The 14,669-nt window shown below is 42.7% G+C and overlaps 1 protein-coding gene across 2 annotated transcripts in view; it reads left to right on the top strand.

The window, feature by feature from the left end:
• Window positions 1–14,669, top strand: part of NELL2 (neural EGFL like 2) — a 489,529-nt gene that overhangs the window by 313,811 nt on the left and 161,049 nt on the right. For both annotated transcript variants that reach the window (XM_063927346.1, XM_063927345.1), the window contains one exon: window positions 6,725–6,853. In XM_063927346.1, the coding sequence (XP_063783416.1) occupies window positions 6,725–6,853 (129 nt within the window). The remainder of the gene's footprint in view (window positions 1–6,724; window positions 6,854–14,669) is intronic.

Raw genomic sequence — 14,669 nt, 5'->3', positions numbered from 1 at the left:
GCCGGCCCTGACCAATATGATGCCCTAGGCAAGATTTTGGCTGGTGCCCCCTAGCACCACCACTGGTTGCACCTCTTTCCCAGCACCATCACCCCTCACCCATAGCAGTCCTTATTTTGGTGTTTGTACCCCCTATATTTTAAATAGGAACAGTTCGCACATTTGGCGCACAGCCCAAAAAGGGTGTGTTTTTGCTGGCAAGGGGCATGGCCACACAATAGTAACCCCAATTCCAATTACGCCACACAGTACTGCAACTTTATTCACATATGATCATGCAATAGTGTCCATAATTCATATTACATCCCACAGTAGTGTTACTTTACCTTATAAACATTACTCATCACATTAGAGCCCCTTATTCACATAACATCACACTGAATTACTCCTTATTCACATTACACCACACCCTATTGCTCTTTATTCATATTAGATGACACAGTAGTGCCCTTTCTATACGCAACGCCACATAGTAGAGCACCCTATACACATAATGCCACACATTAGTAATGCATTTATACACATAATTCCACACAGTAATGCCCCTTACTCATAATTAATGTCCTTATAAACATAATGTGCCTTACACATTATGACAATCTTTATTAATGCCCTTTTACACATAATGTCCCTTACACATATGCCGCACATTATTAATGCCCTTATACACATAATAACACACAGTGCCCCCTACACATTTGCTGCACATTATTAGTGTCCCTATACACATAATGACACCCATACAGTAGTACCCTGTTACACATATGCCACACATTATTAATGCCCTTATACACATAATGACACACATAGTGCCCTTTACACATATGTTGCACATTATTAATGCACATAATGCTCCTTACACATATTCCGAAAATGACTGCACAACCAACCCACTCACATGCACACAGCACTTACACTGCCACTAACACTGTGACCTCTGCCTCTGCTTGGATACAGATGTGTCCTCAAATATCTTGCCTCAATACTAACGTCGGGCACCTTTTTTATGAAAATGCATCTTATTTGCATTGCTATGTGGCTAGGATGCACAAGCAGATTCTGCTGATTAAAATGATATGCAGCATGCCTATATACTGGGTGAGACTGTGGCTGTATCTGTATATGTATATGAAATGCTACATACAGAATATAGGCATGCCGCATATCATTTTAATCAGCAGAAGCTGCAGATGCCCCTAAGCATACCAGATGCCCTAGGCAATTGCCTAGTTTGCCTATAGCTATGGCCGGCTCTGTGCCTAGCTAATTCAATGCGGGGTTTGGGTTTCCTGATAACTGTAAAATATTTAAAAGAAATCCTCACTGGCTGTTTCTCAAACCCCTTTCACACCGCACAAATAACCCGGTATATTGCCGGGTTGATGCAGGTCTATGTGCGGTGTGAAAGGGGTAAGTCTGGAATTCCCGGGTCACCTGACCTGGTATTTCAACCCGGGAATAAAGCAGGGTTATTCCCGGGTCCGGTGCAGTGTGAACGGGTTTGCCGGTCGATACGACCCAGGACCCGTTCACAGTATAAGCAGAGGCGGCGTTAGAGGGACAGGCGGCACTTGGAGATGATCTGATCTCCTGGTGCACACCTCCGCTGACGTCACCAACCCGGCAATTTGCTGTGTTGGTGCCACCAGTCTGAAAGGGATCTCAACTAGGTCGCACCTGGGAAGGACCCGTGACAAGTCCCGGGTGCGACAAGATATAGCGATGTGAAAGTGGAAGCATCAGAGTTTAGCCCCAGTTCCTTTCTTGTGCATTGTCAGGATCTGGATTTTCTTTGGGTTCTGAACTGGGATGCTCTTCCTCATACACAGGAGCTAATCTAGAACATCAGAACAGGACAGTAATGGAAATCAGGATAAGGCACCAAGCTAAGAGTCACTGATATACTGACCTGCAGTGGAAGCAGGCACTTATTGGAAAAGCTTACAATCAGGTGCACAGAAGTAGTCTCTGCTAGTGAATTAACTGTGGGCACTGCTGAGAGCGGACATCCTACCGGTGATAGATGATATTCGCACACAGGTATAGGCCGTGCACAGGGCCGGACTGGGACTAAAAATAGGCCCTGGCATTTTTGAAGCACACAGGCCCACCTCTGTGACTCCTCCCCTTACTATTCCTGACTCCTCCCACTTATTAGTCTATGTTCTTACAAATATAATTAATATTCTAACAACATACAGGCGTACATCATTCTCTATTAAAATATACTCAACCAGTGGTTGAAGTGGAAATTTTTAAGTGGGGGTATGGAAATGTGAGGTTTGTAATTAAGCGCACGCCTTTGGCGCGATCGCTCCGGAAAAGGGGGCGTGGTCACTCAAAAGGGGGCGTGGTCTTCAGTGTAGTTTACCACACCATACACCCCTTATACGCATTATGCACCACAATAGTAGGACCCCTTATACTATCTAGTACTGCTGCCCCTTTCACATTATACCACACAGTATGAGCCAAAATTCACATTACAGCACCCGGTATGAGCCGAAATTTACATTATATGCCCCCGATAGTGCAGTGCCAGGTATACAAATGCCCCCACAGTGCCAGGTATACAAATGCCCCCACAGTGCCAGGTAAACAATTGCCCCCACAGTGCCAGGTAAACAATTGCCCCCACAGTGCCAGGTATACAAATGCCCCCACAGTGCCAGGTATACAAATGCCCCCACAGTGCCAGGTATACAAATGCCCCCACAGTGTCAGGTATACAAATGCCCCCACAGTGCCAGGTATACAAATGCCCCCACAGTGCCAGGTATACAAATGCCCCCACAGTGCCAGATATACAGATGCCCCCACAGTGCAAGGTATACAGATGCCCCCACAGTGCCATGTATACAGATGCCCCCACAGTGCCAGGTAAACAATTGCCCCCACAGTGCCAGGTATACAAATGCCCCACAGTGCCAGCCAATTGCCCCCACAGTGCCAGGTATACAATTGCCCCCACAGCAGCCAGTGCTGCAGCTACTTACCGCTGCTCCGCTGCTGCACTGCTGCAGCTGCTCCTGCTCCTCCTCCTCCGGGCTGTGAGGGACGGGGGTGAGAGCGCCGGGCGCCCGCCAGCGCGGCTGTGTCTGGCGCGGCAGCGTATAGCGTTCAAACCAGCCGCCGGTTCGTGAGCCAATCAGAGCTCGCGGACCGGCGGCTTCTGATTGGCTGCCGGTCCGCGAGCTCTGATTGGCTCACGAACCGGCGGCTGCTTTGAAGTCCGCTATACGCGCCGCGCCAGACACAGCCGTGCTGGCGGGCGCCCGGCGCTCTCACCCCCGTCCTTCACAGCTCTCCAATCCTGACAGCTGAGACGCGCTGCCGCCGGACTGAGCGGCAGCGCGTCTCAGTGACCGCTGGACCGGCCCACGTGGCCATCGGCCCTTCTGGCATTTGCCAGAAGTGCCAGATGGCCAGTCCGGCCCTGGCCGTGCACTATGTAGGTTAAGAGTGACAATGCACACAGGTAATGGATGTGTGCTCTGCAAGCAGTGGATGAATGCACACAGGGGATGCATGCAGGTAATGTATATAGGAATGACAGTAGACTAGATTTGCACAGAACAGCAGTGCTGCTAGTAATTCACCTGCCAAAAATGACCAGCAGGTGAATTGCAGGTAAATATGCTGGAGTAGAATGGAGGACACAACAAGACTACTTGGTTCAATTAAGCTGTATTTTTGCAAAGGTTCCAGCAGAAGCATATGACAAATAACAAGGATGCAATGACAGGGTTAATGCTAGTAGACAGAATCTTGCAGAATGAGTATCAGTTAAACTTTCACATGCAGGCATAATATCGTAGTATTGATGTCTTTAGCAGAGAATAAGCGCAAACAGGTTAACTTCACCTTAAAGCTATAATGTTGCAGTATTTGTCAGTCTTTGCAAAAAAGAAACAAACGAAGCAAAGTCATGGTATTCCGGATTGCAGGCAAGGTATTCAGGATTTCAGCTGGAAACAAGCAAGGTATTCTTGATACAACTGGATACAGGCAAGTTAAACATGATTCCAACAAACAAGGTATTCAGGGTACAAGCAAGGTATTCAGGTTACTAGCTAAATACAGGCAAGGACTAGGAAGGCACAACTATAACAGCACTACCCAAACTGGCTAGTATAACTGATAATGAGGCTGACAGCTGACTGCTTTTTAAAGACAGGCTGGACCAATCAGTCAGCTCACAAGACAGCCCCTCACACAACCTTATGTTGCAGCTGGGGAGCTGCACACGAAACAGTAGGGTGTGTTTCAGCTAATTAGCCCCAGCTGGAACACTAACAAAACCACTGCTATCTGACAGCAGCCCCTCTGACATCCCAGAGGTACTGCATGAGAGGAGAGAACAGCAGCATCTCTGGCAGCACAGAGGTACTGCAATCAGGATCCAAAAATGGCAGTAGCGTGACAAGTGGCATACCTGCCAACATGACCCATTCCGGGAGGGACAAACTGCTCTCTACCTGCACTTCCCTCTTAATATATGATTGGTGTCACCTGTGTTGAACTATTTGATTGTTAAGAAAGGTATTTCAACACAGGTGACTGCAATCATGCACTAAGAGGGCAGTCCAGGTAGAAATCATGTTTTTCTTCCAGGAATGGGTCATGTTGGGATGTATAAAGTGGTAACTGCACAGGTTTTGCAAGATGACAATGTTTAACAGTGTGAATACTGCACTGAATTGCTGTGGTTAAAACTGCAAAGGCTTTACTAGCAGGAGATGATGAGCACTTTGGGAACTGCACAGGATTGCAGTGATTAACTGCATAGGCTTTACTAGTTGGAGTTGATGAGCAGTTTGGAGACTGGCCAGGATTGCAGACAGACACAGACTAGGAGCAGGTGAAGCTGAGAACAGGAACTGATGAACTTAGAACTTGAGTATGCACCATAGAATGTGCACCAGATGGCTGATACACAAATCCAACCAGGAATCAAGAAACCGAGCCACTGATACTGGAACCTGGTCATGTGAAAAATAGCCCCGATATGATAGGGAGAAACTGGAGTCAGCTGATAACAAGCAACTAACCGGAATTAATATGTTTATGATTATTGGAGTGCTTAGCAGGAGCGCCCCAAGTGATGAGATAACATCTGGTAAGAAGAGTCGGAGTCAGTTGCATGACAGTAGGTTGTGACTCTGAATTCTTCTGAGGAGAAAAATGAGGTAGTGGAAGAATCTGACTTGCTGATGAGGACTCTGCAAGTCAGTACAGCGAGGAATCAACAATGCTTGACAATGCAATGTTTAAGTTTAAATATCGGCAACTGCTTTATTTTTCTTTTACACAACAATTGGAAGTGCAAAGCCTAGACCAAACTGTAGTTTAAATTAGATGTCTCGCCATATTATAGACTCTTTATACAGTTTTAAGTGTGGATACTAAAAACAGTTAAAAACTGAGAAGAACTGAGAACCTAAGGTGCATAACTTATTTTTCTAAAACTATCACCATTCTAATTCTGAATGCTACCGTCCTTACCTTACTTACCTTAAGCCATGCAGTCTCACTTATGTGTCCTGGTTCGTCTACTGAAACTGGATGGAATTAGGGATCACTGTTGATCTTACATTTACATTATAAAAGCAACAAGCCCCTTACCCAGGTAAGCCAGTATCTTATAGTAAACAGCAATAACATTTCCCTCCAACACTAATACCCCATTCACATTGCAATGCCGTTCGCACCTGAGAATTGGAAACGGGTCCTTCCCGGGTGTGATCCAGCATTGGACCCTTACACACTGGCTTATCTACCCGGCAATATGCCGGGTTGGGTTGCTCTTGGGGTCAAGGACAACGTCGACATCGGGGGTGGGTGCGGAGGTGGCGCTGGGAAATGAGATCATCTCTGTGCCACCTCTGCCTATACTGGGAATGGGTCCCAGATCGCATCGACCAGGGAACCCGTGCACACTGCACATGACCCGGTAATAACTCTTCTTTATTCCCGGGTTGAATTACCTTGTCAGGCGACCTGGGAATTCGGCATTGACCCCTTTCGCACCATACAGCGACACGCATCAACCTTGGAGAGAGATATAGAGGAGAAATTGTGCAAAGCAACTTATCCATTCCTGTCATTTCTCTAGCACAGTCTTTGAGATGACCATTATATGCTCATTTGCTTTGGGCAACTGCTTACTTTATAAAATACTTTATCCATCTCCCCTATCTATAATCTGCTGTGATCATACTTGAAGCATTGAGTTTCATGTGGAAAATGTCAGCTGCTACAACGGATTTGTTAATTATAAACCATGCAACCCCAACAGTGAGTTTTGTATTCTAAAATGATCAAGCAATTTTAGTGTTAAAAAAAAAAAACTGCTGCAGGAAAACAGAAGGGACATTGTTTTTTCTTACAGACTATTTCTGTTTTATATGTTAAAGTTAAGCTACTTAAAGTACAGATAGTTCAATGTATAGCTATAAAACCATATGATTCCTGTAGGAATATCGATTCCCAAATACTGTGGTTCCAAATTCACCTCTGGTTCCTTCCCCTTGATTAAAATAGTTGCGTATTCATTGATTGCATAATGTACTTTACACCTCTGCAAATGTGATGGTCTAACATAACGCACATATAAGTTCAGTATTGGATACAGTAGTCGAGGAGTATTATCATAATGCTTTGAGCACCAATATCTGCAATGATGTATATGGTATCTAGAAAATAAACTCGTGTTATCATTTAGGTTATGACTTCTGTTCAGAAGGACATTCTTGCATGGAATACTCTGTCTGCAAAAACCTAGATGACAAAGCTGTTTGCATCTGTCGTGATGGCTTCCGGGCTCTTAGAGAAGACAATGCATACTGTGAAGGTCAGTTACTGCATATACATAAATAATAATTATTATTATCCTCCTCCTTTGTTCTGCTGCGCTGCACAGAGAGCAAGCAACAAGACAGTACATGGTATAACAGTACAGTAAACAGATAACGCTGCAACTCTCAACACAACCGATGGCCTGGATGGGTGAAGTGGAACGGGGGGGAGTGGGAAGTATTCAGTGCAAGCTGAAACCTGAAAGAGGTGGGAAGAGTTAGTGAAGTGAAGGGTCAGCCCAAAGAGGAGATGCTGGTGTATTTGGTGAGCAAGAGTTAAAGGTAATGAGAACAGGAAGTAATAGGGCCCTGCCCATTAGAGCTTAGAATCTAGAGAGAAGTCGGCAGACAAAAGGTTGACACATGGAGGTGAGCCAGAGTAAGGGGTTCTGAGGGCAAGAAGCAACAATGGGAGAGATGGATAATGAAAATGCTGAGATGAAATCACTGAAAGTATACAGGCTGGGAGATAGAATGAGGGAGATCATTTCAATGATGTGGGGCAGCACGAGAGAAATCTTGGATTCGGGAGTGCAATGTTGTTCTCGGGATGGAGGAAGGGCAGCAATAATGAAAACATGTACAGTATTGTCTACAGTTAATGTTCACGTTCAGATGAGTTTATTGTGTAAATTAATTTAGCTCTCTATATTAACCCCTTAACATAAGGAAATGCACATACTATGTATTTATCTAATGCCTTGGAAAGTTGTGTGTTGAAATAATTACATTTACAGCTGGTTACTTACTGTATTTACCACAATAAGCCAGCATGTGCCTATGTTTAAATGGTCAAAACTTAACTATTAATTTCTTGTTTCTGGTTTGAGGAGAGAATTCTACACATGTGCATTGAATGCTTTCCAGTTTTGCCTTGTGTGATTCCATAATTTATTCAAAATTATAATTCCTATCCTATTATAGATAACTTCTGTGAGGTACAGTTTTCTCAGTGTTTCTGTTTGCATATTCCTAATATTGTAGGTTATTTCAGTGCATACTGTAGAACGCACAACATGCCAGTAAAAACATTTTATACTACACTTGTAGATCCAGATAGCTAGATATCAGTGGTGTGATTCAAGCAAGATGTGCTTCACTTCAGTAGGCTAATATTATAAACAGGCTTTGTGATGCCACTCAGCTTATATTAAATTAGATAGATTATTTGCTGGGATAACTTTGCACAGGAAGCAGTTAAAATACCACTGGTCGGGATCCCGGCGGTCACAATGCCGCCGCCGGAAACCCGTCTGGTGGTAAAATGCCGCAGCTGGAATACTGACGACATAGGCTATGTATTCTCCCTCTGTGGGTGTCCACAACACCCATAGCGGGAGAATATAACCTGTGGCGAGCGCAGCGAGCCATCGTGCCTGCAGCGAGCCCACAAGGGGCTCTCTAGCGCTCGCCCCGCTGGCTGCATACTGGTGGTCAGGATGCCCCTGTCGATATACTGACGGCCGGCATCCCAGCCGCCGGTAATTCATACCCTTTGCACAGTGTAAGGTAAGTTTATTTTAACCTAAATTTAAGATGGATAGATAGATAATATGAGAATGATGACAGGTTGTGATTCATCACCTTAGTAACCAGTCTTTATGTGACTGCTTAACATTATAAACAGCCTTTGTGATGTCACTGCTTATTACAGAACTGTTGTATCAGCTGTATTTGCTTATTTCACTTGTCAATGTGTAAATTAAGATTGTTTTCACCTAAATGAGATAGATAGATTAGATAGATATTAGTAGTGAAATGCTGGCAGGTTGTGATTTTGACCTACTGTAAGTATGCCATACCCTTCAACATTTTACACAGAAAAATCGGTACAAATCCGAAAAAGGGGCGTGGCCGCGTGTAAAGGGGGCGTGGCCACGCCCCTTTTCCTATACTTTCAATGGAAGTTTGGAGAGGCAAAAATCGGTACAGACCATGAAAAAAAGGTACTGTACCTATTAAAAAGGTACAGTTGGAGGGTATGGTATGCTGATGATATGTCTTGCTAATATTATAAACTGCATTTGTGATGTCATTCACATTGAGTACAATAGAAACTGCTTGATATAAATCTGTCAGCTATTAGCTATATCTTCTGTTATGACAACTCTTGGGGGGTATCCAATTACCTGCAATGAAACATTGGGATCAGAATTTTTTCGTTTTTCTCAATTTTTCCCGTTGTTTCAACAATATTTGTTTACAGGGTATCTAATTAGATCTCCCATAAAATAAAATAAAAACTTTTTCGGGCAAAAACACACGGGTTTAGTGAAACTTGTGTGCTATCACTGCCACAGCGCCGAAGGGACTGGTGAAATAATATCCGTGATAAGCCACGGCTTGTGTCGGCTTATCTGGGCTAATAGGAAAACCTGCGGCGAACAATTACACGCGATCAATGAATGGGTAGTTAAATATTTCCCCATGTGTGACTGTAGGGTAAGCTGTTTTAATCTAAAAGATAGATAGATAGATAGATAGATAGATAGATAGATAGATAGATAGATAGATAGGCAGGTATTTGCTGATCTGACTTCTCACAATGTAAGGTAAGCTTGTTTTAACCTAATTGATGAGATAGATGGATAGAACTTGGGGAACAGTGATGTGGCAAACTGTAATTTAATCTGGAGGCACTGTAATGTGGCACCGTATGAAGTGGAGGCACTATAGTGTGGCATAATGTGAACAGGGGGCAGTGTAATGTGGTAATTTACCTACAGTAAACTATGTATTTAAATGGTACAAATAAAATATATTTAGTGTAGGGCTTCTAATTTCTAGGACACTAACATAAGTCATAGTCAGTCCTCAGCAATTTAGTTGATCCTTGCTTTTTTATTTACTGTCTTAGGAATGACTCTGCTCCCTCAATCTTCTAGCTACCCTATAAAAAGATGAATGTGGAAGGAAATATATGTCTAGGTGACAAATACATTTTAATTTGCTACTGTAAATATAAACAGATTTTTTTTTATATTGTTTTTTCACACATAAGCCACCTGACACATTAATGCACAGTTTAAGACAATGAATTGAGCAACATCTTATCTATATCACTGTTTTGGGATAAGTGCCTGGCTCTTGTAGTGTCTTATGTAGGGGGGCTGGTCTTTGTAGTGTTGTATTGATAAGTTAGCTGTCAATTTAAATGCATTAATGTACGTACCAATTTAGGGGGCTCATTGTCTAGAGTTGGTATCACTCTTAGCAGAACCGCATTGATATAGCAAGTTGCAACTTCTCCACCTGTCTTCCTTAGAAGCTTTGATACACTTCTCCATTAATTGGTGGAACTATTCTTGTGATGCCAAGCTGATAGTTCAGGGTACCAGAGGTTACACAGACGAATTTATTGATAACTATTCAACATTCTTTCGTTCCTTATCCTGTATTAGATGTATGTCTGAAGAAAGTCTTGCCAGACATCCATTATTTTATAAATGTAATATCCTATTACATGGCTTGCCCTGAGAAATTATAGGACAAGTGGTGGAAGCCATAGGCTGACAGGTGGAAATTAAAAGAAATTTACAGAGTAATTAATAATTACTGTGCTTGTCTGCAGGGAAGGTGCTGGTGACTGAACATTTTTGGTGGCTGAAAATGTCCTATAGACAGTAAAAATAGTAATACAATAAAATATATTCACAGTTCCAAAACCTCATATGGCATTTGCTGGAGATTGTGCAGATTATGTTACTAAATATTGTACTGAAATGTTAGCTTCCTGTTTAGTTTGATTGATAGATCTCTCACAGCTGAATGATGAGACTGACATTTATAATATCATCTGTGCTTGTTCTCTAAAAATGTATTCCAATATTATTTGAAAACAAGTATATGAGATTAAATGTAATGAAACATGACTTGACAGCCGCTCTTTAAGATGATTCACAACTCATTCAATTGCTGTACAATTTAACGGAGATGACTAAAGAAATGTTACCATTAAAGCAAGAGAAGACATGATTGTATTATACTTTGCACATTGTGTGACCCGTACAGCTATTAGACCCAGAAGTAGAAAATGTCTTAATATGCATCTCAAACTGTGTTCACTACAGATTCTCTGCTAACACACATCTTAGTTCTGTGGACTATGGTGGTCATTCCGAGTTGTTCACTCGTTGCCGATTTTCGCTATGCTGCGATTTGTTGCTAAATGCACATGCGCATGGTACGCAGAGCGCATGCGCTAAACTATTTAACACAAAACTTAGGAGATTTGCTGGTGTTCGTGCCACTCTTTCAGTCGCACTGCTGATTGGTGAATGATTGACAGGAAAGGGGCGTTTCTGGGTGGTAACTGAGCATTTTCCGGGAGTGTGCTAAAAAACGCAGGCGTGTCAGGGAAAAACGCGGGAGTGTCTGGAGAAACGGGGGAGTGGATGGCCGAACGCAGGGCGTGTTTGTGACGTCAAACCAGGAACTAAACGGACTGAGCTGATCGCAATCTGTGAGTAGGTCTGGACTGGAGCTACTCAGAAACGGCAAAAAATTATTTAGTAGCAGTTCTGCTAATCTTTCGTTCGCTATTCTGCTAAGCTAAGATACACTCCCAGAGGGCGGCGGCCTAGCGTTTGCAATGCTGCTAAAAGCAGCTAGCGAGCGAACAACTCGGAATGAGGGCCAATGGGCCTAATTCTGAGTTGATCGCAGCAGCAACTTTGTTAGCATTTGGGCAAAACCATGTGCACTGCAGGAGGGGCAGATATAACATGTGCAGGGATAGTTAGATTTGGGTGGGGTATATTCAAACTGAAATCTAAATTGCAGTGTAAAAATAAAGCAGCCAGTATTTACCCTGCACAGAAACAAAATAACCCACCCAAATCTAACTCTCTCTGCACAGGTTACATCTGCCCCCCCTGCAGTGCACATGGTTTTGCCCAATTGCTAACAAACTTGCTGCTGCGATCAACTCAGAATTACCCCCTATAATTCATGTTTCACTACTATGAAGGACACATATTATGAGTGAGGGACACATAATACGCTATACCAGTGGTTTCCAGACTTTTTTGAATCACAGCGCCCTAGAATATCAGAATTTTTTTCACGGCACCCCTAGGCCAAAACTTTCTTATTGAGAAATTTAGAAAGAAATATTACATTAAGTAGATCACGTTTATGTCATCCTTAGTGTCAGTTGTGTGGTGAGGGCCAAGATTTGCTTCTGCTTGGCCACATATTTTATGACTGGCAGCCACCAGCACTGGTTTTGCCTATTATATTGACCATAAATAATTTGAATTGGTCCTGGACCACCAACCCAGGATACCCCTGTAAGTGTCCCAAGGCACCCCAGGGAGCCACGGCACACAGTTTGGGAACCTCTGCGCTATACGGTTATTGTTCAGAGTTGGTTTGGGGCAGGGCTTCCCTGAAGGATAAGAAGGAGGAGTCAGAGTAAGGTGAGACCTAAAGCGTCACCATAGGATTCATTATTACCAGGTGCGGATGAAGAGCTCCTTCATATGCTAAAATCACACAAATTTCTGTATTGATGGAGATTGCAGTATTTCAGAGCATACCGTTCACCGACCAAGCAATGCTACTACAGTATATGTGCTGTTACAAGCTTAGCTAAATTATCGTGCCCCAGAAAACGTAATCTTGTTTATTGCTCTGTGTGCATAACTAATGCGCCTAGTCCTCACTCAGTAAAAAAACAGTCAAAAAGCAAAGCTAATTCCACCAGAAGCAATATTCTGTATCTCCACAGATGCCCAATCTTAGTCCGCATATGGGTATGTTTATTCAGTAGGCACAAACTGTATATGCATTGTATATGCTGCACATTTGGTCTTCTGAACCTTTCAGTTTATTGTGCTGTGTATTCAACCTTGCTACACCAGGCATGTGAAATATGCGGACCAAGCAAACAGCCCGCGACAAACTGTAGTAGGATTCAACCATTTATTTGGGATTCCTATGCTTCCTATTCCTATGACACATTGATTCCACTCTGTAGTACCTTCTATTGCCTATGCCTGATTGTTCCTCCGGCCGCACGCGACAGATGTGAAGATGAGTGTGATGCATAGTTGTCCTCATAGAGCTGAAGATGAAGTAACAGGGTGCTCTGGGCAGACATAATGGCATGAGGGGCTACCTTCAATGCTCTTAGAAGCAAATTTTATGAGGGATCTTTGGGAAGAAATAAGGGCATGATGAGGCTTTGGGCAGACATAAGGGCATTAGGGGGCTCTGGGCAGAAATTAGGGTCTGAGGGGGTTCTTGGCTCTGAGTCATACGTACATGTATTTATTAGAGTGGTAAGAAAATGGCTTGAAATCTGGCAAACAAAATTGCTATAACCATATTGTGGTTTTAGACACTCCCATGTCTGTGCATCTGGCCCCCTAAACATTTCATGGCCCCATGGAGTATGCGAGTTTGTCATATCTGTACTATACTGTGTGCTGGTGTTATGAAATTGCTAATTTTAGCTTCTCCAATGGGTCCTGAGGTTACTGGGATGGACTTTTGAGGCTGCTGACCTTGGCATTTGAACATCTATACTAAAAATTGGGGATATTGTATTGCTCCCAGCTTTCCATACACATGATAAGCACACTTTTTAATGTGTCTCTTCATTTGAACTCATACAGTGGGACATCAGTTCTGAAATGGTCATGGTTCCAGAGCCAACAGTATAAAGTACTGGGCGGGTTATGTACCAGACATGTGGCCTGTTGACCTTCTTAGTAATGGACTGACTTAAAAGTGCTTATTCCGAACTTCTGGTTTTTCGTTTTTCTTTGTACAGTTTTAATTTATGGGAAAATAATATATATTTTCTATATTTTTGTTTATATCATGTATTATAATCTTTTAACGGACTGTTAAATCTAAAATTCAAATAGATTTATATAAAAATTAGTTAATAATAGCATTTCCACATGCATACAGAAGATCTCCATAAGTTGACAGAATTTGAGATGTTTGACATAGTAATTCTATTTATTAGGCAGCTAAGTCCCAGATACATCATGTTTTTGAAAGAGGCATACACTCGAGTGAATTGTATAATTTATTAAGGTCTGCTGACACCTCACCTAGAATGTACAGTTCAGTTCAGATTTTAGCACTAATTCCAAGCAGGATGTCCTGGAACTGGAGAGAGCGCAGTGAAGGGTAACTAAATTATTAAGTGGTATGCAAAATCTCCATAGTCAGAGTCAAGTGCAGAATTTTATCAGGATTTCAACTTCTTCCTTCCAGAAAGTTTTCATGTTCTATGTATACAATCAATCTAGTTCACTTACATTATATGTACTGTACATCTACAGTGTGCAAAATGACTATGCCCAACAAAATGCGGTCAGAATTTTTTTTTTGTGAAGTGTTAAATATACGGAAATCATCATTTCTTCATATGATATATTGTAAATCTTGACAATAGAGTTGATTCCTGGCACTTGTAATCCCCTCTGTTCTCATTAATACCTCCAAACCCTAATTTTTTCAGCAAGCAAGTCTCAATTTGGGGGAGTGACCCTCTATCTCAGGCATTCCCAACCGCGGTCCTCAAGGCACACCAACAGTGCAGGTATTAGTGATATCCAGGCTTCAGCACAGATAGTTAAGTCAAAATAACTGAGGTACTAATTCAGTCACCTGTGCTAAAGCCGGGATATCACTAAAACCTGCACTGTTAGTGTGCCTTGAGGACCGAGATTGGGAAACACTGCTCTATCTGGTTATAGTGGGGTGGGAGAAGAGTTGGGAAATATCACCCTGAAAATGGATGGTTTTTTGTCACCATGCAATGGATCCTCCAATACCCTGATTACAAACTAG

This window comes from Pseudophryne corroboree, chromosome 6 (assembly GCF_028390025.1).
Source record: "Pseudophryne corroboree isolate aPseCor3 chromosome 6, aPseCor3.hap2, whole genome shotgun sequence".
NCBI classification, from domain to species: Eukaryota; Metazoa; Chordata; class Amphibia; order Anura; family Myobatrachidae; genus Pseudophryne; species Pseudophryne corroboree.
Note: the sequence above shows the minus strand (reverse complement) of the source record. Positions and strands in the feature narration are given on the sequence as shown.